The sequence below is a fragment of the Mustelus asterias genome, chromosome 22, assembly GCF_964213995.1.
Source record: "Mustelus asterias chromosome 22, sMusAst1.hap1.1, whole genome shotgun sequence".
Classification (NCBI taxonomy): domain Eukaryota; kingdom Metazoa; phylum Chordata; class Chondrichthyes; order Carcharhiniformes; family Triakidae; genus Mustelus; species Mustelus asterias.
Genome location: NC_135822.1, coordinates 76,169,329 through 76,190,760, shown reverse-complemented (window position 1 = coordinate 76,190,760; position 21,432 = coordinate 76,169,329). Strand labels below are relative to the sequence as shown.

General features: G+C 57.3%; 1 protein-coding gene across 2 annotated transcripts in view; it reads right to left on the bottom strand.

Annotated features, from left to right (window-relative positions):
* Positions 1–19,865, bottom strand: part of LOC144510204 (cell division cycle and apoptosis regulator protein 1-like) — an 87,197-nt gene extending 67,332 nt beyond the window's left edge. Inside the window, exons 1-5 of one of the 2 annotated variants that reach the window (XM_078239694.1) lie at positions 19,792–19,865; positions 5,522–5,638; positions 4,447–4,517; positions 2,369–2,478; positions 1,836–1,950 (exon numbers count right to left, since the gene is read on the bottom strand). In XM_078239694.1, coding sequence (XP_078095820.1) covers positions 1,836–1,950; positions 2,369–2,478; positions 4,447–4,517; positions 5,522–5,558 — 333 coding nt within the window. In that variant the 5' untranslated portion in view covers positions 5,559–5,638; positions 19,792–19,865. The remainder of the gene's footprint in view (positions 1–1,835; positions 1,951–2,368; positions 2,479–4,446; positions 4,518–5,521; positions 5,639–19,791) is intronic. The other variant, XM_078239695.1, reaches the window with a different exon arrangement.
* Positions 19,866–21,432: the final 1,567 nt, after the last annotated feature.

The window sequence follows — 21,432 nt, the reverse complement described above, 5'->3', positions numbered from 1 at the left end:
TTTCCCAAAGGTGGGGGAGTCTAAAACTAGAGGGCATAGGTTTAAGGTGAGAGGGGAGAGATACAAGTGTCCAGAGGGGCAATTGTTTCACAGAGAGGGTGGTGTCTGGAACAAGCTGCCAGAGGTAGTAGTAGAGGCGGGTACAATTTTATCTTTTAAAAAACGTTTAGACAGTTACATGGGTACGATGGGTATAGAGGGATATGGGCCAAATGCGGGCAATTGGGATTAGCTTATGGGTTTTAAAAAAGGGCGGCATGGACAAGTTGGGCCGAAGGGCCTGTTTCCATGCTGTAAACCTCTATGACTCTATGACAAGGGCAAACACAAGTGATATTGCAGAGGTGGAAATAGCTGGTCCTCGTGATGCTGAGAAGCGCTATACAGGTCAAATATCAAGGTGCCAAAGACTATTTCAACTTCCGACGGTCACCAGGGAGATAGGTGGAGTTGGTCTAAATCAATCTGGGCGAGTGGCTTGGAAAGGAAGCAGCAGTTGGTTGCGTTTGTGTCTGCTGCCCATGTCCTTCTCGGTAGAAGAGGACGCAAGCTTGGCAGGAACTGCTGAAGCAGTGTTGCAGAGTTGCTGCAGTGCATTATCTCTGGAATATCTCAAGAGAGTATCAGGAGGGAGCAGAAGAGAAATCAGAGAAAGATCTGAGGGAGGGGAGTGGAGGGTATCAGTACAGGCAACTAACTGATCAGATGGCCTCAATCTCAGTGTCAAAGAAATTCATGATCTCCTGGCACTATGTGCTGGAGATGAAGATGGCAAGGTCAGTTGAGAGGGGATGAGGCCAACAGTTTACAGGAGAGAAAAGAATCCTGGGGTTATCTGTGCACTCCAAGATAATAATGAGCAATTTTAGCAAGATGATTACAGGATCCACTAGTAGTTGATGGAAAAACAGAAAATGCTGGAAAATCTCAGCAGGTCTGACAACATCTGTGGAGAGAGAATAGAGCCAACCTTTCGAGTCTAGATGACCCTTCGTCAGAGCACAAGGAGGGAACTCAGAGACCAGCGGCTCTGACAAAGGGTCATCCAGACTCGAATCGTTGGCTCTATTCTCTCTTCACAGATGCTGTCAGACCTGCTGAGATTTTCCAGCATTTTCCGTTTTTGTTTCAGATTCCAGCATCGGGAGCATTTTGCTTTTATTTCAGCCAGATCTGGCAGTGAAAGGCTAAATCAGTTGTCAGCTATCATCCCTTGGACTTAAAGATTTGGAGATGAAAGCAGTATTAAAGAATGTAATTGGGACTTGGACATTAAAGGACAGAAATAGCTAGCTGGAGTTCAGCAACAAAAACGTGCAATTACACTGCTCAGTGTGGACTTTCTGTCATCCACTCGTGGGAAGGATGTAAAGTTACAAATTTGCAAAGAAATTATGGAGACATGCAAAAATTATAGAGTATTTATAATAGGGGACCTTAATAATCCAAATATAGACTGGGATAAGAGTATAAATCATAGAGAGTTCCAACAGTGTATTCCAGGAGATTTTCTCTCACAGCATTTTATTCGTCCAAAGAAAAGGAAGAGACCAGGTATACTGCTAGACTAGGTTCCCCCAGGGGGGAGCTCAGAGACCAGGGGACCAGGGGCTAACTCCGGCGGGGGGGGGAGCGCACAGAAAGGCTGTTAGGGAGGATTGTTGGAAACTTCAGTGTCAAACCCTGCTTCACAGTTTGCAGTCTCTGGCACAAACCCCATCTCACAACACAGGGAGGCTGACCCAGGAATAGACAATGCAATTGTCACCCTGTGCTTGCCTGCCTTTCACTGACTCAGGTGAATCCCTCCCTCAGTGCTACTCTAGTGCCTGTACCTGTGTTGGCTGCACCTGGACTTTCAGTGCATTCCACTTCACTGAGTGACTGGGGTTGTACACAGCTTTCACCAGCACTCGCTCCCCAGCCTGGGGCATCCGTCCCTTCACCACACTGCAATACAAAGACACAGAGATCAGAACTCTTCCACATGCTACTTTCACTGCTCAATACCGTCAGCATACGTCGGAGACGGTTGGGATTTTCCCAAATGGGAATGGGGCACAGCCTGCCGGGAATACAGGCCTCTGGCACCTGGCCAAACTGGTCATTCCTCATTTGAGCTAGTTGATAATGGTGTGCATTACCAGCTTAACCCTTGGTGCACCGCCTGTTTGAACCATCAGGTGTAGGGAATTGGGTGGGGGAGGGGGAGCAGATTCTCCACTTTAACCTAAAGGCATTGGGGCAAACTGTAGCTCAGACTGGTCTTGGAGCCACCGTCAAGTGAATGGCTCAGAATTAGGCAGGACAGCAAGAATTAACATTGGCCTCTATTGGTGCACTGTCTACTGGTTCGCGGATCACTTACTTCAGATGGAATAACACTTCCTCATCAATGAACCCAAAGTAATCGTGAAGACTTGTGACTACTCCTGTGAACACACGCTGCTTCTGCGACTGGCCCGCCTGCCCATGGCCCTGCCAACAGCAACAGAACCAGTGTCAGTGTTACTACAAGGGACAACAAATCTCTAGCAGGAGAGGTACACCACAAAACCCTTTCTACATCAACATGACCCCCCCCCCATTCTCCAAAATTCTGTGGCACAATTCCACAATCATCCTTCAGTGGAAGCATGCCGTTCAAGTGTCAGCCAGATATTCAACTGCAAAGACATTCCAACTGAGTCTCTCATCTTGCTCTCACCTGACAACCCAGCTTTTGTAGTTTTCAAGTTTATAATTTCTCAGGGATACATCTTGAGTCTTATCTATCCTTGAAGACTCCCATGAAAAGTCCTGCTGTTAATTTTTCTTATAATTACGAAGGACAAGCCCAAAAATGCACAACTTAATGAACACAAGGCTGATGAGGAGTGGACATTAGGTCAAGATCTATGCCGTTCAGTTCTTACATGAAACCGAAAGTCAACATGTGCATTCAGTTGGGTGTAAAGGTTCCAACTCCACCAGCCAAATAACAGCACAAGAGTTCTTCCTGTGCCCTAGCCAAGACTTATTCCCTTAGATAACATGACCATAAAACACTTCAGCTCATTGTTCATGTAATCTGTGTTGTGACATCTTGCCGCCCACAAAGGGTTTGCTGTATTGTAAAAACAGAGACTGCACCAAGAAGCAATTCATTGGCTCTGAAGTTCTTCACTATGTCCTGAAGATTTGACAGCGCAAAACTGAATGCAACTTCTTTAGAACAACTTGCATTCATTTAACACTTTTAACATAGTAAAATACTCCAAGATGTTTGACAAGACTGTTATCAGAGCGTGACTGATGTCAAGACAGGCTGAGACAGAAGAGGTAGATACTAAGGAGCATCTTCAAAAATAGAAAGCTAGGAGGTTTAAGGAGGGGATTCCAGAGTATTAGGTCTAGGTAGCTTAAGGCATTGCCCCTGGTGGGTGAACAGGAGTGGGGAATAGACAAGTGGCCAGAAATAAAGGAGCTAGATAAAGTCAGAGAGATGAGGCACAGGTACGGCTAAGGGGGAAGGGGTCCTAAGTTTTAAAACAAAGTGAGGATGCAGCACAGGTTTGGATGAGCTGCAGTTCATAAAAGTGAGAAAGATGGGAAGCTGGGTAAGTGCTGCAATAGTTGAGCCCGGGGTTAATGAAGGTATGGATGACTATTTGAGCAGCAGATGAGCTAAGGCAGGGCTAGAGTGGCAGGAGCATGAGTCAATGAAAACATCAAACTCTGTCTAGTTATCATGCTTTAATGCAATGATCATTAATTTGCAAATTATCTGGGAGCTGCGTGCTTTGAGTGAATTGTTGCCTGAATTCAAGGATTGAATTTAGTTCTGTTCCTCAGCAAGAGCTTTAATAAGACTTCAGTACTTGGCACAGTGAAGATACATCCTTATGAAAAGGAAACACAACAGGTTAGTCAGCATCTGTCAGGAACTTGCAAGCTCAAAGACAAAAGTAGGAAGTTAAAAACACAGGAAATAAGGAATTGCATGAAAACGTGTAGAGATCAGCTGTATCTACCCTTGCCCCAGGCTAACATCATTATCAGAAAGCTATTTTATCAGAAAGTTGACGTTAAGACCAAATATCTGAAATGGGAAGAGGTCTACTCCCCCAAACCAGAAGCTCACCATAATAATAAAGAGAAAATGTAAAAACAGAGTGACGTTCAAGTGGGAAGTCAGATCTTTTCATCGACCAGTGGACCCCTTCACTCCATATTTAATCGGGCAACTCAGCAATTCCAGGGCTCAGCAATCTGAACACCTTTCTAATGCAGCCCCACGCAGTAGTATAAATTCATTCAGAAAATGCCAGAAATAGACCGACACTCCCTCCATTCCCCTCCGTCTCAATGACAATTCTCCCCACCATTCCCCTCCATCTCAGAGTAACTGCACTCACTTTCGCCACCCCCAGTGTGACAATAATGTGTCCCTTGTGCAGTGGTTACCTGTAGCAATGCCTGCTGGAGAGATGGTGGCCCAGGTCCCAGCAGCGATTGTTGTTGGCCGCCATGAACACCTACAGGAAGAAACACAGGCTTCAATCTTGCTTACAATTGTAAAGTTAATACACAAACTGTGGGTAGGGGCTGTGTATAAAAACCAGTCACTTCATTATCCACCATTCTCTCCAGAAACTGCATCATATTCACACTCGTGTAAATTGGTCCACACAACACCACGTAAAGAGCTTCCCTTTGGATAATCCAGTGCCATTGTTTGTGATTTTATTGAATAACTCTCAGTGTCCACACCGTGAGAGAGAATCCACTAATCGAGCCAGAGTTATCGAGGAAGGCAGCAGAGTTAAGGCCACAATCAAATCAGTTATGATCTTCTTGAATGGCAGAGCAGGCTTGAGGGGCAGATGGTCTACTCCTGCTCCTATTTCTTATCCTCTTCTGACAATTATCACCATCTGGTATCCATACCTAACAACTGTCCGACGTGGACACACACACAGAGAAGCAGTCAGTCTGCCACATAGAACAGGGCATCACATCCGGAAGAACATAATAGGAACTGAGATTACAGCAGTAACGATGCAGGTGATGGCAGAGGGGGAAACAGGGGGGTTTGATCCAGGGGCCATAATGGGGACGACAGTGATGGGGGGGTGAGGGTGCTGAGGACAGGAGGGTGGAGCTCGGAAGTAAAAAACCCAAGGCCCAGGCAGGGAGGGGCCCCTCGGGGGGGGGGGGGGGGGGGGGGGGAGAGAATGGGGGGGGGGGGGGAATGGGCCTGGGGAGGGTGGGGGGGCCACGAGGGGCAGGGCTGAAATTGCGACGGCGAGGCAGGCTCAGACTTAAGTAATGAATGTGAAATGAGAACCCTGTCACAATCACCACCTCATAATGGATCAACATGGAGCTTCAGGACATCTGCAGCAAGGTCCATTTCCTTACTCACAAAAAAGTCGGAATGGATTGGTGGTTTTGCAAGTGGGAGGAATGTTTTGAGATGGTGAATTGAGAATGCTTACATCAGTTCATAGAATAGCAGACTCACTCAGTGAATACATACCTGCCTTGGCCGCAGACTGAAACTGATTGCCCCACATTGATTCGGTCTAGTCTCTTCACCAACTAAGAACACAATGTTGTCCTTCTGAAACTTGTGTCTGATTCAGCTGACAGTCACCTGAGAAATAAAAGTAATTACAGACAGTTCACACACACGAACCTGGATCTCACACTCAGTTTCTTTGACAATTACCAACATGGTCCCAGCTTGAAGGACATTGCAATTCGCTTGGTGCAGAACTGCTCAGTCGTGATGAAAGGGAAGAAACAGAGCTGTGCTCATCTTATCCAAACTCTAAAGTTTACATTTCAGGGATGTTCACTGGGGAGAATGTAGCAACGGGCACAATGGCATCTGGACCTTCCCTGTGTCTAATCATACCCTTGAACACATCTACATGGTTTCCCTCTGAGACACGAGGGCAATAATCCAAGTGCCGGACAGACAGGGCAGAGAAATTGCAGTGTTCAAGGAAACAGAAACTTCTCTGCCAGGGAGGGAGATCTTTCTGTTTACTCACAGTGCAAAGTAGAGCCATCATGAGTCAAGCATAGACTACAGGGTGTGGCCAGGAGGACACTTGACATCCTTATATGTCCACCGGAGCCAGTCAGGCCCCAGCCATCCTGCTCAGAAAGGCAGTGAGAACCCTGTCACAATAACCACCTCATAATGGATCAACATGGAGCTTCAGGACATCTGCGGCAAGGTCCATTTCCTTACTCACAAAGAGGAGACTTTGAGCCCACTAGAGGCCTCTAGCATGTCACAACTTCAAAAAGCACATGTACCTGGAGAGTGTGATCTCCCTGAAGATAGGGAGAAATTTAAAGGGTAGGACCTCAAATAACATAACCTCTGGACTATCCCTAGTGCCATGTAGCAGTGACACAGAGATAGGAAAACACTGAGGATCAATATATGGCTTGAAGAGTAAGGACTTCAGATTCTTGTGGCATTGGGACCAGTCTGGGGCCAATGTTCTTGCACAGAGGTTCATCAGCTTGGCTGAGGAGGCTTCAACTCAAATTGACAGGGGGTGTGCACCAGCTTATAAAAACAGAAATCAGGAATAAAGTATATAAACGAGTAACTATTGAACAGTACTGGAGACAGGAGTAGTCCTATTTTGGATAGCTACAAATAAAGGAGGACTTTGAGGGATACAAGACAGGTTTAGATTGCATGTATGTAAAGTTGAATAAGGCTGGTGAGTTCCAAGCATAAATAGCTGTATGGAAACATGGCTAAAAATGGTGAGGACTGATACTTCACATTGATGGACAGAAAGTGGTTAGAATACATGAGGAAGGAAGAAAGTGAGATGGGGTGACTGATTATAGAAACATTGTCGTGTGGAAGAGATGATGTCCTTGAGGGACAAGGACAGAATCCATTTAGTTCGAGTGAGTACCCAAAAAGTGAATGATCACACAACTGGGGATATTCCATAGGCTTCCTGAGTGAGAGGAACAAATCTGCGGGGAAATCATAGAGGTGCACAAACTATTTAGGATGATAGTGGGAACTCTGATTCCCAAATATACAGGCATGGTGTTAGAGTAAAGGATAAGAAGAGGGAAACAATTCTGAAAAGCATTCAGGTAAACTTTCTAACCCTAGATCCCAGAAGTGCCGGTGGGGGAAACACGGTTACGAGAGATGGAAAGAGCAAGGAACAACACCAAGTAAAGTATGTAAATTAGAAGAGAGCTAAAGAGCTAACATCAATGGGATGACAGGGGATCGAGCCAGGTTAAAATGCAACCAAAGACTGACAAGGAAAACAGAACAATGGGTCATTTTTAAGGAGGGGTGTTTCAAGTACAAGTTAAGTACATTACAACAAGGGTGAAAGGTGGGGGGAACCAAAAGGTCATCAGCAATAGGTGCAGGAACAGGGCATTTGGTCCATTGAGCCAGCTCCAACAGCCAATAAGATCACAGTTACTCTGTGGCTAGAACTTCACTTTCCTGTCCATAACCCTGGACTCCCTTGTATATCAAAAGTACATCTACTGCAGCTTTGAATGACCCAGCCTACACTGCCCTCTGATGAGTGATCCAAAGACTACAGATCTTCAGAGATAAAACTCCTTGTTGTCGTATTAAATGGGAGGCCCCTTATTTTGAAACTGTGCCCCCTTAGTTCTAGATTCCCCCAAGAAGGAAGTATCCTCTCAGTGTCTACCCTGTCAAGTCCCCTCAGAAACTGACATGCTTCAGTAAGATCACCTCTCATCATTCTGAACTCCAATGAGGAAAGGCCCAATCTTTCCTCACAAGACAACTTACACCCCAGGAATCAGCCGAGTGAACCTTCTCTGATGTACATTCCTCCTCAAGTAATCTCATATTTTCCCACATTAAATTCCATCTGCCAAATATTTGTCCGCTCTCGGTCTACCTAGATCCCTTCTCACACCTTGCTTTCCTATCTACCTTTATATCATCAAGTTTGGCTACAATAGTCATGGATAATTAGTTGAGGTCCCAGCACCAATCCATGGTGCACTCCACCAGTTACAATTTGCCAACCTGAAAATGACCCATTTATCCCGACACTCTGCTTCATGTTAGTTGGCCACTCTTCCAACCATGCTAATAGAGCAACCTCGTCACTTTCTTGTGTGCTGACTTTAACTGTGATGTATAGATGCCGGCACTGGACTGGGGTGTGCACATTCAGAAGTCTCACAACACCAGGTTAAAGTCTAACATGTTTATTTGGTATCATGAACTTTCGGAACACTGCTCCTTCATCAGGTGAGTGGAGGTGAGTGTCCACTCAACTGATGAAGGATACAGCGCTCCGAAAGCTTGTGATACCAAATAAACCTGTTGGACTTTAATCTGGTGTTGTGAGACTTCTGACTTTAACTGTGGCACATAATCTTTCCAGCATTGTACATCTTATCTTTCAATTTGATATCATCCTTAACTTCCTTAGTTAGCCACAGATGGTGCATTCTTATCATTGTTTCTTCCTTTTGTTTAGAGCTATGAAGGGGCAGCACAGTGGCACTATGGTTAGCGTTGCTGCCTCACAGCGAATTCCCGGCTTGGATCACTGTCTGTGTGGAGTCTGCATGTTCTCCCTGTGTCTGCGTGGGTTTCCTCCGGTTGTTCAGGTTTCCTCTAACAGTCTGAAATGCGTGCTGGTTAGGTGCATTGGCCATGTTAAATTCTCCTTCAGTGTACCCGAACAGGCGCCGGATGTGGCAACTCGGGGATTTTCAGTAACTTCATTGCAGTGTTAATGTAAGCCTACTTGTGACTAATAATGAAATATCCCCTGAACTATCTGCTACTGTGCTTCTACTCTGTTACCTTTTAACCTATTTCCCATTCCACTTCAGCAAACTCTCTTCACATCCATGCAATTGCCTTGACTTAACATGAAAACCCACACTTCTCTCACTCAAGCCGAATGTAAAATTGAGATCATAAGAACATAAGAATTAGGAGCAGGAGTCGGCCATTTAGCCCCTCAAGCCAGCTCCGCCATTCAATAAGATCATGGCTGATCTGATAGTGGGTTCAGTTCCACTTACCCGCCCGCTCCCCATAACCCTTAATTCCCTTAATGGTTAAAAATCTATCTATCTGTGACTTAAACATATTTAATGAGGTAGCCTCTACTGCTTCATTGGGTAGCGAATTCCAAAGATTCACTACCCTCTGGGAGAAGAAGTTCCTCCTCAACTCTGTTCTAAATTGACTCCCCCGTATTTTGAGGCTATGCCCCCTAGTTCTTGTTTCCATTGTAAGTGGAAATAACCTCGCTGCTTCTACCCTGTCTAGCCCCTTCATTATCTTATATGTCTCTATAAGATCTCCCCTCAACCTTCTAAACTCCAATGAGTACAGGCCCAGTCTACTCAATCTCTCCTCATAAGCTAACCCCCTCATCTCCGGAATCAACCTGGTGAACCTTCTCTGTATCCCCTCCAAAGCTAATATATCCTTTCTTAAATAAGGGGACCAAAATTGTACACAGTACTCTAGGTGCGGCCTCACCAGTACCCTGTACAGTTGCAGCATGACCTCCCTGCTTTTATACTCCATCCCTCTCGCGATAAAGGCCAACATTCCATTTGCTTTCTTGATCACCTGCTGCACCTGCAAACTGAGTTTTTGTGCTTCATGCACAAGGACCCCCAGGTCCCTCTGCACAGTAGCATGTTGTAATTTTTCACCGTTTAAATAATAGTCCATTTTACTATTATTCCTTCCAAAGTGGATAACCTCACACTTACCAACGTTATACTCCATCTGCCAGATCCTTGCCCACTCACTTAGCCTATCCAAATCTTTCTGCAGACTCTGTGTCCTCCACGCAATTTGCTTTCCCACTCATCTTTGTGTCATCCGCAAACTTTGTTATCCTACACTCGGTCCCCTCCTCCAGATCGTCTATGTATATGGTAAATAGTTGAGGCCCCAGCACCGATCCCTGCGGCGCGCCACTAGTCACTGATTGCCAACCGGAAAAGCACCCATTTATTCCAACTCTCTGCTTTCTGTTAGATAGCCAATCCTCAATCCACGCTAACACTTTACCCCCAACTCCGCGTACCTTTATCTTATGCAGCAACCTTTTGTGAGGCACCGTATCTAATGCCTTCTGGAAATCTAAATACACCACATCCACCGGTTCCCCTCTGTCAACTGCACTCGTTATATCCTCAAAGAATTCCAGTAAATTAGTCAAACATGTCTTTCCCTTCATGAATCCATGCTGCGTCTGCTTGATTGAACCATTCTTTTCCAGGTGTCCTGCTATTTCTTCCTTAATGATAGATTCCAGCATTTTCCCAACTACGGATGTTAAGCTAACCGGCCTGTAGTTACCTGCCTTTTGTCTACCTCCTTTTTTAAACAGTGGCGTTACATTAGCTGTTTTCCAATCAGCTGGCACCTCCCCAGAGTCCAGTGAATTTTGATAAATTACAACGAATGCATTTGCTATTACTTCTGCCGTTTCTTTTAGTACCCTGGGATGCATTCCATCCAGACCAGGGGACTTGTCTACCTTTAGTCCCATTAGCCTACGCAGCACTACCTCTTGAGTAATAGTGATCGTTTTCAGGTCCTCACCCCCTACAGTCCCATGACCGTCAATTATTGGTCAGCTATTTGTGTCCTCCAGTGTGAAGACCGACACAAAAAACTTGTTTAAGGCCTCGGCCATTTCCTCGTTTCCTATTATTAAATCCCCCTTCTCATCTTCTAAGGGATCATCTTCTCATCTTCAAAGGGATCACGCTTATAGAATCACGACTGTACATTCGGCCCATCAAGCCTGCATTGACGATCTCACCCAGGCCTATCCCTACAACCCTATATATTTACCCTACTAATCGCCCTGACAAAGAAGCAATTTAGTATGGCCAATCCACCTAACCTGTACATCTTTGGAGCGTGGGAGGAAACTCACACAGACACAGGGAGAATGTGCAAACTCCACACAGTCACCCAAGGCCAGAATTGAATCCAAGTCCCTGGCACTGTGAGGCAGTAATGCTAACCACTGTGCTTACCCAGAGAATTCTTCACTTAAGTGATAAATTAATCCCATCTTATTCCTGATTGGCAGGTCGAAAATAGCTTTTCCCTAGTTGATTCTGGAACATATTGTTTTGAGAAACTCTCCTCAATAAACTCTTTGAATTCATCCTCCTAGTCTCTTTGCCATTTTTGGTCCAGAGTATATGAAGATCAAAATTTCCCATGATGATGGCAGGACCTTTCTTCTAAGCCCTGTGATATTTTGGATTTATACTGTCCTGCAATGTAGGTGTGGGTCTGAAAACAAACTCCTCCCATCAGTGACTCCTTTCCTTTGTTATGACACCTTACCTCCAACCAAACTGATTATCCACCCTTGGCTGATGGAGAAAATAATGAAGACCGGGGGGGGGGGGGGGGGTGTGCGGAAGGTGCGGGCGGGGGTGTGTGTGTGTGTGTATGGTGCGGGCGGGGGGGGGGGGGGGGGGGGCTGGTGGTGCAGGGAGGGATGGTGCGGGGGTGCGGGCGGGGTTGCGAGGGCAAGGGGGGGCGCGAGAGCGGGGCACGCGCGAGTTCAGGGGCGCGCAAGGGCCGTGAGGGCAGGCGCGAGCACGTGGGGGTGCTAGGGTGGGGGGGGCGCGCGGGCGGGCGCAGGCGGGGCACGAGGTCGGGTGGGGTGCGAGCGCGAGGTCGGTGGGGCGGCGCGAGGGCCGGGGCGCAAGGGTGAGAGAGCGGGGGATTGCGAGGGGAGGGTGCGAGGGCGGGGTTGGGCGCGAGAGCGGGGTGTTGTGAGGGAGGGCGGGGAGTTGTAAGGGAGGGGGTGTGTTGGGGGGGTTTACTGGCAGGCGGGGTTGATGGGGGGGGGCTGTTGATTGGGGGGTTTGATATGGGGGTGTTGATGGCGGGGGATGTTGAAGGGGGGGGGGGGGGGGGGGAGTTGATTTGGGGGGGGGAGTTTATTTGGGGGGGGGGGGGGAGTTGATGGGGGCGTTTGATGGGGGGGGGGGAGTAGATGGGGGCGTTTGATGGGGGGGGGGAGTTGATGGCCGGGGGGGGGGGGGGGGGGGGAGTTGATGGGGGGTTTGATTGGGGGGGGTGTGATGGGATGGGGGGGGGGTTTGATGGGACGGGGGGGGGGGTTTGATGGGACGGGGGGGGGTTTGATGGGACGGGGGGGGGGGTTTGATGGGACGGGGGGGGGGGTTTGATGGGACGGGGGGGGGGTTTGATGGGACGGGGGGGGGGGTTTGATGGGACGGGTGGGGGGTTTGATGGGACGGGGGGGGGGTTTGATGGGACGGGGGGGGGGTTTGATGGGACGGGGGGGGGGTTTGATGGGCCGGGGGGGGGGGTTTGATGGGACGGGGGGGGGGGGGTTTGATGGGACGGGGGGGGTTTGATGGGACGGGGGGGGGGGGTTTGATGGGACGGGGGGGGGTTTGATGGGACGGGGGGGGGTTTGATGGGACGGGGGGGGTTTGATGGGACGGGGGGGGGGTTTGATGGGACGGGGGGGGGGGTTTGATGGGACGGGGGGGGGGGGTTTGATGGGACGGGGGGGGGGGGTTTGATGGGACGGGGGGGGGGGGGGTTGATGGGACGGGGGGGGGGGGGTTGATGGGACGGGGGGGGGTTTGATGGGACGGGGGGGGGTTTGATGGGACGGGGGGGGGGTTTGATGGGACGGGGGGGGGTTTGATGGGACGGGGGGAGGTTTGATGGGACGGGGGGGGATTTGATGGGACGGGGGGGGGGATTTGATGGGACGGGGGGGGGTTTGATGGGACGGGGGGGGGGGTTTGATGGGACGGGGGGGGGGGGGGGTTTGATGGGGGGGGGGGGGGGTTTGATGGGGGGGGGGGGGGTTTGATGGGACGGGGGGGGGGGGTTTGATGGGACGGGGGGGGGGGTTTTGATGGGACGGGGGGAGGGGTTTGATGGGACGGGGGGAGGGGTTTGATGGGACGGGGGGGGGGGATTTGATGGGACGGGGGGGGGGCGTTTGATGGGACGGGGGGGGGGGTTTGATGGGACGGGGGGGGGGTATGATGGGACGGGGGGGGTTTGATGGGGGACGGGGGGGCGTTTGATGGGACGGGGTGGGGTTTGATGGGGCGGGGGGGTTTGATGGGGCGGGGGGGGTTTGATGGGGCGGGGGGGGGTTTGATGGGGCGGGGGGGGTTTGATGGGGCGGGGGGGGGTTTGATGGGGCGGGGGGGGGTTTGATGGGGCGGGGGGGGGGTTTGATGGGGCGGGGGGGGGTTTGATGGGGCGGGGGGGGGTTTGATGGGGCGGGGGGGGGTTTGATGGGGCGGGGGGGGTTTGATGGGGCGGGGGGGGTTTGATGGGGCGGGGGGGGGTTTGATGGGGCGGGGGGGGTGTGATGGGATGGGGGGGGGGTTTGATGGGACGGGGGGGGGGGTTTGATGGGACGGGGGGGGGTTTGATGGGACGGGGGGGGGGGTTTGATGGGACGGGGGGGGGGGTTTGATGGGACGGGGGGGGGGTTTGATGGGACGGGGGGGGGGGTTTGATGGGACGGGTGGGGGGTTTGATGGGACGGGGGGGGGGTTTGATGGGACGGGGGGGGGGTTTGATGGGACGGGGGGGGGGTTTGATGGGCCGGGGGGGGGGGTTTGATGGGACGGGGGGGGGGGGGGTTTGATGGGACGGGGGGGGTTTGATGGGACGGGGGGGGGGGGGTTTGATGGGACGGGGGGGGGTTTGATGGGACGGGGGGGGGTTTGATGGGACGGGGGGGGTTTGATGGGACGGGGGGGGGGTTTGATGGGACGGGGGGGGGGGTTTGATGGGACGGGGGGGGGGGGTTTGATGGGACGGGGGGGGGGGGGGTTTGATGGGACGGGGGGGGGGGGGGTTGATGGGACGGGGGGGGGGGGTTGATGGGACGGGGGGGGGTTTGATGGGACGGGGGGGGGTTTGATGGGACGGGGGGGGGGTTTGATGGGACGGGGGGGGGGTTTGATGGGACGGGGGGGGGTTTGATGGGACGGGGGGGGATTTGATGGGACGGGGGGGGATTTGAGGACGGGGGGGGATTTGATGGGACGGGGGGGGGGGATTTGATGGGACGGGGGGGGGTTTGATGGGACGGGGGGGGGGGTTTGATGGGACGGGGGGGGGGGGGGGGGTTTGATGGGGGGGGGGGGTTTGATGGGACGGGGGGGGGGGGGGGGTTTGATGGGACGGGGGGGGGGGTTTTGATGGGACGGGGGGAGGGGTTTGATGGGACGGGGGGAGGGGTTTGATGGGACGGGGGGAGGGGTTTGATGGGACGGGGGGGGGGGATTTGATGGGACGGGGGGGGGGGGTTTGATGGGACGGGGGGGGGGGTTTGATGGGACGGGGGGGGGGTATGATGGGACGGGGGGGGTTTGATGGGGGACGGGGGGGGCGTTTGATGGGACGGGGTGGGGTTTGATGGGGCGGGGGGGTTTGATGGGGCGGGGGGGGGTTTGATGGGGCGGGGGGGGGTTTGATGGGGCGGGGGGGGTTTGATGGGGCGGGGGGGGGTTTGATGGGGCGGGGGGGGGTTTGATGGGGCGGGGGGGGGGTTTGATGGGGCGGGGGGGGGTTTGATGGGGCGGGGGGGGGTTTGATGGGGCGGGGGGGGGTTTGATGGGGCGGGGGGGGGTTTGATGGGGCGGGGGGGGGTTTGATGGGGCGGGGGGGGTTTGATGGGGCGGGGGGGGTTTGATGGGGCGGGGGGGGGTTTGATGGGGCGGGGGGGTTTGATGGGGCGGGGGGGGTTTGATGGGGCGGGGGGGGGTTTGATGGGGCGGGGGGGGTTGATGGGGCGGGGGGGGGTTGATGGGGCGGGGGGGGGTTGATGGGGCGGGGGGGGGGTTGATGGGGCGGGGGGGGTTGATGGGGCGGAGGGGGTTGATGGGGCGGGGGGGGTTGATGGGGCGGGGGGGGTTGATGGGGCGGGGGGGGGTTGATGGGGCGGGGGTGTTGATGGGGCGGGGGGGGTTGATGGGGCGGGGGGGGTTGATGGGGGGGGGCGGGGTTGATGGGGGGGGCGGGGTTGATGGGGCGGGCGGGGTTGATGGGGCGGGGGGGGTTGATGGGGCGGGGGGGTTGATGGGGCGGGGGGGTTGATGGGGCGGGGGGGTTGATGGGGCGGGGGGGTTGATGGGGCGGGGGGGTTGATGGGGCGGGGGGGTTGATGGGGCGGGGGGGTTGATGGGGCGGGGGGGGTTGATGGGGCGGGGGGGTTGATGGGGCGGGGGGGGTTGATGGGGCGGGGGGGGTTGATGGGGCGGGGGGGGGTTGATGGGGCGGGGGGGGTTTATGGGGCGGGGGGGGGGTTGATGGGGCGGGGGGGGTTGATGGGGCGGGGGGGGGTTGATGGGGCGGGGGGGGGGTTGATGGGGCGGGGGGGGGTTGATGGGGCGGGGGGGGGTTGATGGGGCGGGGGGGGTTGATGGGGCGGGGGGGGGTTGATGGGGCGGGGGGGGGTTGATGGGGCGGGGGGGGTTGATGGGGCGGGGGGGGGTTGATGGGGCGGGGGGGGGTTGATGGGGCGGGGGGGGGGTTGATGGGGCGGGGGGGGGGTTGATGGGGCGGGGGGGGGGTTGATGGGGCGGGGGGGGGGTTGATGGGGCGGGGGGGGTTGATGGGGCGGGGGGGGTTGATGGGGCGGGGGGGGTTGATGGGGCGGGGGGGGGGGGTTGATGGGGCGGGGGGGGGGGTTGATGGGGCGGGGGGGGGGGTTGATGGGGCGGGGGGGGGGGGTTGATGGGGCGGGGGGGGGGGGTTGATGGGGCGGGGGGGGGGGGGGTTGATGGGGCGGGGGGGGGGGGGGGTTGATGGGGCGGGGGGGGGGTTGATGGGGCGGGGGGGGTTGATGGGGCGGGGGGGGGTTGATGGGGCGGGGGGGGGTTGATGGGGCGGGGGGGGGGTTGATGGGGCGGGGGGGGGTTGATGGGGCGGAGGGGGTTGATGGGGCGGGGGGGGTTGATGGGGCGGGGGGGGTTGATGGGGCGGGGGGGGGTTGATGGGGCGGGGGTGTTGATGGGGCGGGGGGGGTTGATGGGGCGGGGGGGGGTTGATGGGGGGGGCGGGGTTGATGGGGGGGGGCGGGGTTGATGGGGCGGGCGGGGTTGATGGGGCGGGGGGGGTTGATGGGGCGGGGGGGTTGATGGGGCGGGGGGGTTGATGGGGCGGGGGGGTTGATGGGGCGGGGGGGTTGATGGGGCGGGGGGGTTGATGGGGCGGGGGGGTTGATGGGGCGGGGGGGGTTGATGGGGCGGGGGGGGTTGATGGGGCGGGGGGGTTGATGGGGCGGGGGGGGGTTGATGGGGCGGGGGGGGGTTGATGGGGCGGGGGGGGGGTTTATGGGGCGGGGGGGGGGTTTATGGGGCGGGGGGGGGGGTTGATGGGGCGGGGGGGGTTGATGGGGCGGGGGGGGTTGATGGGGCGGGGGGGGGTTGATGGGGCGGGGGGGGGGTTGATGGGGCGGGGGGGGGTTGATGGGGCGGGGGGGGGTTGATGGGGCGGGGGGGGTTGATGGGGCGGGGGGGGGTTGATGGGGCGGGGGGGGGTTGATGGGGCGGGGGGGGTTGATGGGGCGGGGGGGGGGTTGATGGGGCGGGGGGGGTTGATGGGGCGGGGGGGGGGTTGATGGGGCGGGGGGGGGTTGATGGGGCGGGGGGGGGTTGATGGGGCGGGGGGGGGGTTGATGGGGCGGGGGGGGTTGATGGGGCGGGGGGGGTTGATGGGGCGGGGGGGGTTGATGGGGCGGGGGGGGTTGATGGGGCGGGGGGGGTTGATGGGGCGGGGGGGGGGGGTTGATGGGGCGGGGGGGGGGGTTGATGGGGCGGGGGGGGGGGGGGTTGATGGGGCGGGGGGGGGGGGGTTGATGGGGCGGGGGGGGGGGGGGGGGGGTTGATGGGGCGGGGGGGGGGGGTTGATGGGGCGGGGGGGGGGTTGATGGGGCGGGGGGGGGGTTGATGGGGGGGGGGGTTGATGGGGGGGGGGGTTGATGGGGGGGGGAGTTGATGGGGCGGGGGGGGGGTTGATGGGGCGGGGGGGGGGGGGTTGATGGGGCGGGGGGGGGGGGTTGATGGGGCGGGGGGGGGGGTTGATGGGGCGGGGTGGGTTGATGGGGCGGGGGGGGGTTGATGGGGCGGGGGGGGGTTGATGGGGCGGGGGGGGTTGATGGGGCGGGGGGGGGTTGATGGGGCGGGGGGGGGTTGATGGGGCGGGGGGGGGTTGATGGGGCGGGGGGGGGGGTTGATGGGGCGGGGGGGGGGGTTGATGGGGCGGGGGGGGGTTGATGGGGCGGGGGGGGGTTGATGGGGCGGGGGGGGGTTGATGGGGCGGGGGGGGGTTGATGGGGCGGGGGGGGGTTGATGGGGCGGGGGGGGGTTGATGGGGCGGGGGGGGGTTGATGGGGCGGGGGGGGGGTTGATGGGGCGGGGGGGGGTTGATGGGGCGGGGGGGGGTTGATGGGGCGGGGGGGGGGTTGATGGGGCGGGGGGGGGGTTGATGGGGCGGGGGGGGGTTGATGGGGCGGGGGGGGGTTGATGGGGCGGGGGGGGGGTTGATGGGGCGGGGGGGGGGTTGATGGGGCGGGGGGGGGTTGATGGGGCGGGGGGGGGTTGATGGGGCGGGGGGGGGTTGATGGGGCGGGGGGGGGTTGATGGGGCGGGGGGGGGGGTTGATGGGGCGGGGGGGGGTTGATGGGGCGGGGGGGGGTTGATGGGGCGGGGGGGGGTTGATGGGGCGGGGGGGGGTTGATGGGGCGGGGGGGGGTTGATGGGGCGGGGGGGGTTGATGGGGCGGGGGGGGTTGATGGGGCGGGGGGGGGTTGATGGGGCGGGGGGGGTTGATGGGGCGGGGGGGGTTGATGGGGCGGGGAAAGGTTGATGGGGCGGGGGGGGGTTGATGGGGCGGGGGGGGGTTGATGGGGCGGGGGGGGGTTGATGGGGCGGGGGGGGGTTGATGGGGCGGGGGGGGGTTGATGGGGCGGGGGGGGGTTGATGGGGCGGGGGGGGGTTGATGGGGCGGGGGGGGGGTTGATGGGGCGGGGGGGGGTTGATGGGGCGGGGGGGGGTTGATGGGGCGGGGGGGGGGTTGATGGGGCGGGGGGGGGTTGATGGGGCGGGGGGGGGGTTGATGGGGCGGGGGGGGGTTGATGGGGCGGGGGGGGGGTTGATGGGGCGGGGGGGGGTTGATGGGGCGGGGGGGGGGTTGATGGGGCGGGGGGGGGTTGATGGGGCGGGGGTGGGGTTGATGGGGCGGGGGGGGGGTTGATGGGGCGGGGGGGGGGTTGATGGGGCGGGGGGGGGGTTGATGGGGCGGGGGGGGGGTTGATGGGGCGGGGGGGGGGTTGATGGGGCGGGGGGGGGGTTGATGGGGCGGGGGGGGGGGTTGATGGGGCGGGGGGGGGGTTGATGGGGCGGGGGGGGGGGTTGATGGGGCGGGGGGGGGGGGTTGATGGGGGGGGGGTTGATGGGGCGGGGGGGGGGGGGTTGAGGGGGCGGGGGGGGGGGGTTGAGGGGGCGGGGGGGGGGGGGTTGAGGGGGCGGGGGGGGGGGGGTTGAGGGGTTTGGGCGGGGGGGGGGGTTGAGGGGTTTGGGCGGGGGGGGGGTTGAGGGGTTTGGGCGGGGGGGGGGGGGTTGAGGGGTTTGGGCGGGGGGGCGGTTGAGGGGTTTGGGCGGGGGGGGGGGTTGAGGGGTTTGGGCGGGTGGGGGGGTTGAGGGGTTTGGGCGGGTGGGGGGGTTGAGGGGTTTGGGCGGGTGGGGGGGTTGAGGGGTTTGGGCGGGTGGGGGGGTTGAGGGGTTTGGGCGGGTGGGGGGGTTGAGGGGTTTGGGCGGGTGGGGGGGTTGAGGGGTTTGGGCGGGTGGGGGGGTTGAGGGGTTTGGGCGGGTGGGGGGGTTGAGGGGTTTGGGCGGGGGGGTTGAGGGGTTTGGGCGGGTGGGGGGGTTGAGGGGTTTGGGCGGGGGGGGGGTTGAGGGGTTTGGGCGGGGGGGGGGTTGAGGGGTTTGGGCGGGGGGGGGGTTGAGGGGTTTGGGCGGGGGGGGGGGTTGAGGGGTTTGGGCGGGGGGGGGGTTGAGGGGTTTGGGCGGGGGGGGGGTTGAGGGGTTTGGGCGGGGGGGGGTTGAGGGGTTTGGGTGGGTGGGTGGGTGGGGGGGTTGAGGGGTTTGGGTGGGGGGGTTGAGGGGTTTGGGTGGGTGGGTGGGTGGGGGGGTTGAGGGGTTTGGGTGGGTGGGTGGGGGGGTGGGTTGAGGGGTTTGGGTGGGGGGGGGTTGATGGGTTTGGGTGGGGGGGGGTTGATGGGTTTGGGTGGGGGGGGGTTGATGGGTTTGGGTGGGGGGGGGTTGATGGGTTTGGGTGGGGGGGGGTTGATGGGTTTGGGTGGGGGGGGGTTGATGGGTTTGGGTGGGGGGGGGTTGATGGGTTTGGGTGGGGGGTGGTTGGGTTTGGGTGGGGGGGTTGAGGGGTTTGGGTGGGGGGGTGGTTGGGTTTGGGGAGGGGGTTGGGCTGCGGGTCACTCGGTCTCTGTGGCTCTGGGACGCGGCCGGTTCTGTGTTTTTGTTCCGGGCTCCGAGGCTCGAAGGCCTCGGGCTTTAGGCCCCGGCGCTGCCCGCTTCCCGCGCCCTTTTCCCCCGGGCGCGGAGCTGCTGCTGCGGCGCCGAGGCTTCCAGCGGCCCCCGCAGCGCCCGGCTCCGAGTGAAGCCGCCTCGGCCTGCCTGTCCGCCGGGCCTCGGCCTGGAGCCCAGGACACCTACCGGAGCCGATCCGCCGCCGCCTCACTTGCCGCCCGCTCCTGCCGGAGGACTCTGCCAAGACCGAGGAGTGTGCGGAACGCCAAGCGGGATCTGAGGCTGCAGCGCCTCCCACCGGCCGGAGGACCAAAGACACCGGGCCCTCCCACAACATCTCCACCTGGCGGCGCCTGGCAGCATTGCAGGGGGTCAACTGGAAAGTGTTTCTGTTTATAAATAAATAACACAAAGTAATAATTACACTGCCAATAACTAACACGTACGTGCTCACAAATATATTAACGCTTAACATTTACAGTGCGATTCACTTGAGCAGTGAAGAAACTGCTCAATTTAATCAATAGATGTGTTCCCAGGATGAATGAGAACCTGGAATCCTGCACCAACTGCCTTCAGTTCTGAGAATTTCTATATTCCATCGGCTGGGCCGGATAATAGTCACTGATTTCTGGCACAGAAGACCATTCGGTCCATTAAATACATGCTGCTTTCTTGCAGAGCAATCCCGTCAGTCCCACTGCCCCCCATAATCCTGCGAGTTAGTGCCCATCCAATTTCCTTTTGAAATCATCAATTCTGAGATATTTCAGGGACCTGATACTCAGAAGGATCTGGGGCAGCATGGTGGCACATGGTTAGCACTGCTGCCTCACAGCGCCAGGGACCAGGGTTCGATACCAGCCTCAGGTCACTGTCTGTGTGGGGTTTGCACTTTCTCCCCGTGTCTGCGTGGGTTTCCTCCAGGCGCTCCGGTTTCCTCCCACAGTCCAAAGAATTGCAGGTTAGGGTGATTGTCCATGCTAAATTGCCCCTTAGTGACAGAGGGATTAGCGGGGTGAATGCATGGGGTTACAGGGATAGGGTCTGGATGGCATTGTTGTCGGTGCAGATTCGATGGGTCGAATGGCCTCTTTCTGCACTGTAAGGATTCTATGATTCAATGAGTGCATGAATTGTGAAAGATTGCAGCAAGTAAGTAGGAAAGGGGAATTGAGTACAAAAGTTATGCTCGAGTGATACAGGGCATTGGTGAGACCACATCTGGAGTACTGTATACAGTATTGATCTGCTCATTTAAGGAAGGATGTAAATGAGTTAGAAGCAGTTCAGAGAAGGTTAAGAATCATAGAATCCCTAAAGTGCAGAAGGAGGCCATTCGGCCCATCAAGCCTGCACTGACAACAACCCCACCCTGGTCCTATCCCCATAAACCCATGTATTTACCTTGTTAATCCTGGAATACTAAGGGCCAACCCGCACATTTCTGGATTGTGGATGAAAACCAGAGCATCACGAGGAACCGGACTAATACCTGGAATGGGCGGGTTGTCTTCTGAGGGAAGCTTGGACAGGATAGGCTTGCATCCGCTGGAGTTCAGAAGAGTAAGAAGCAACTTGATTTAAATCTTTCAGTTCCTGAGGGGTCTTGACAGAATGGATGCAGAGAGGATGCTTCCTCTTGTGGGGGACTCTAGAACAAGGAGTCACTGTTTAAAAATAAGTGGTGGTCGCCCATACTTCAGACTGGCATGAGGAGAAAATGTTTCTTTCATAGGGTCATAGGTTTGTGGAACTCGCTTCCTCAAAATGCGTTGGAAGCAGTGTTTTGAATATTTTTAAGGCAGAGACAGATAGATTCTTGAT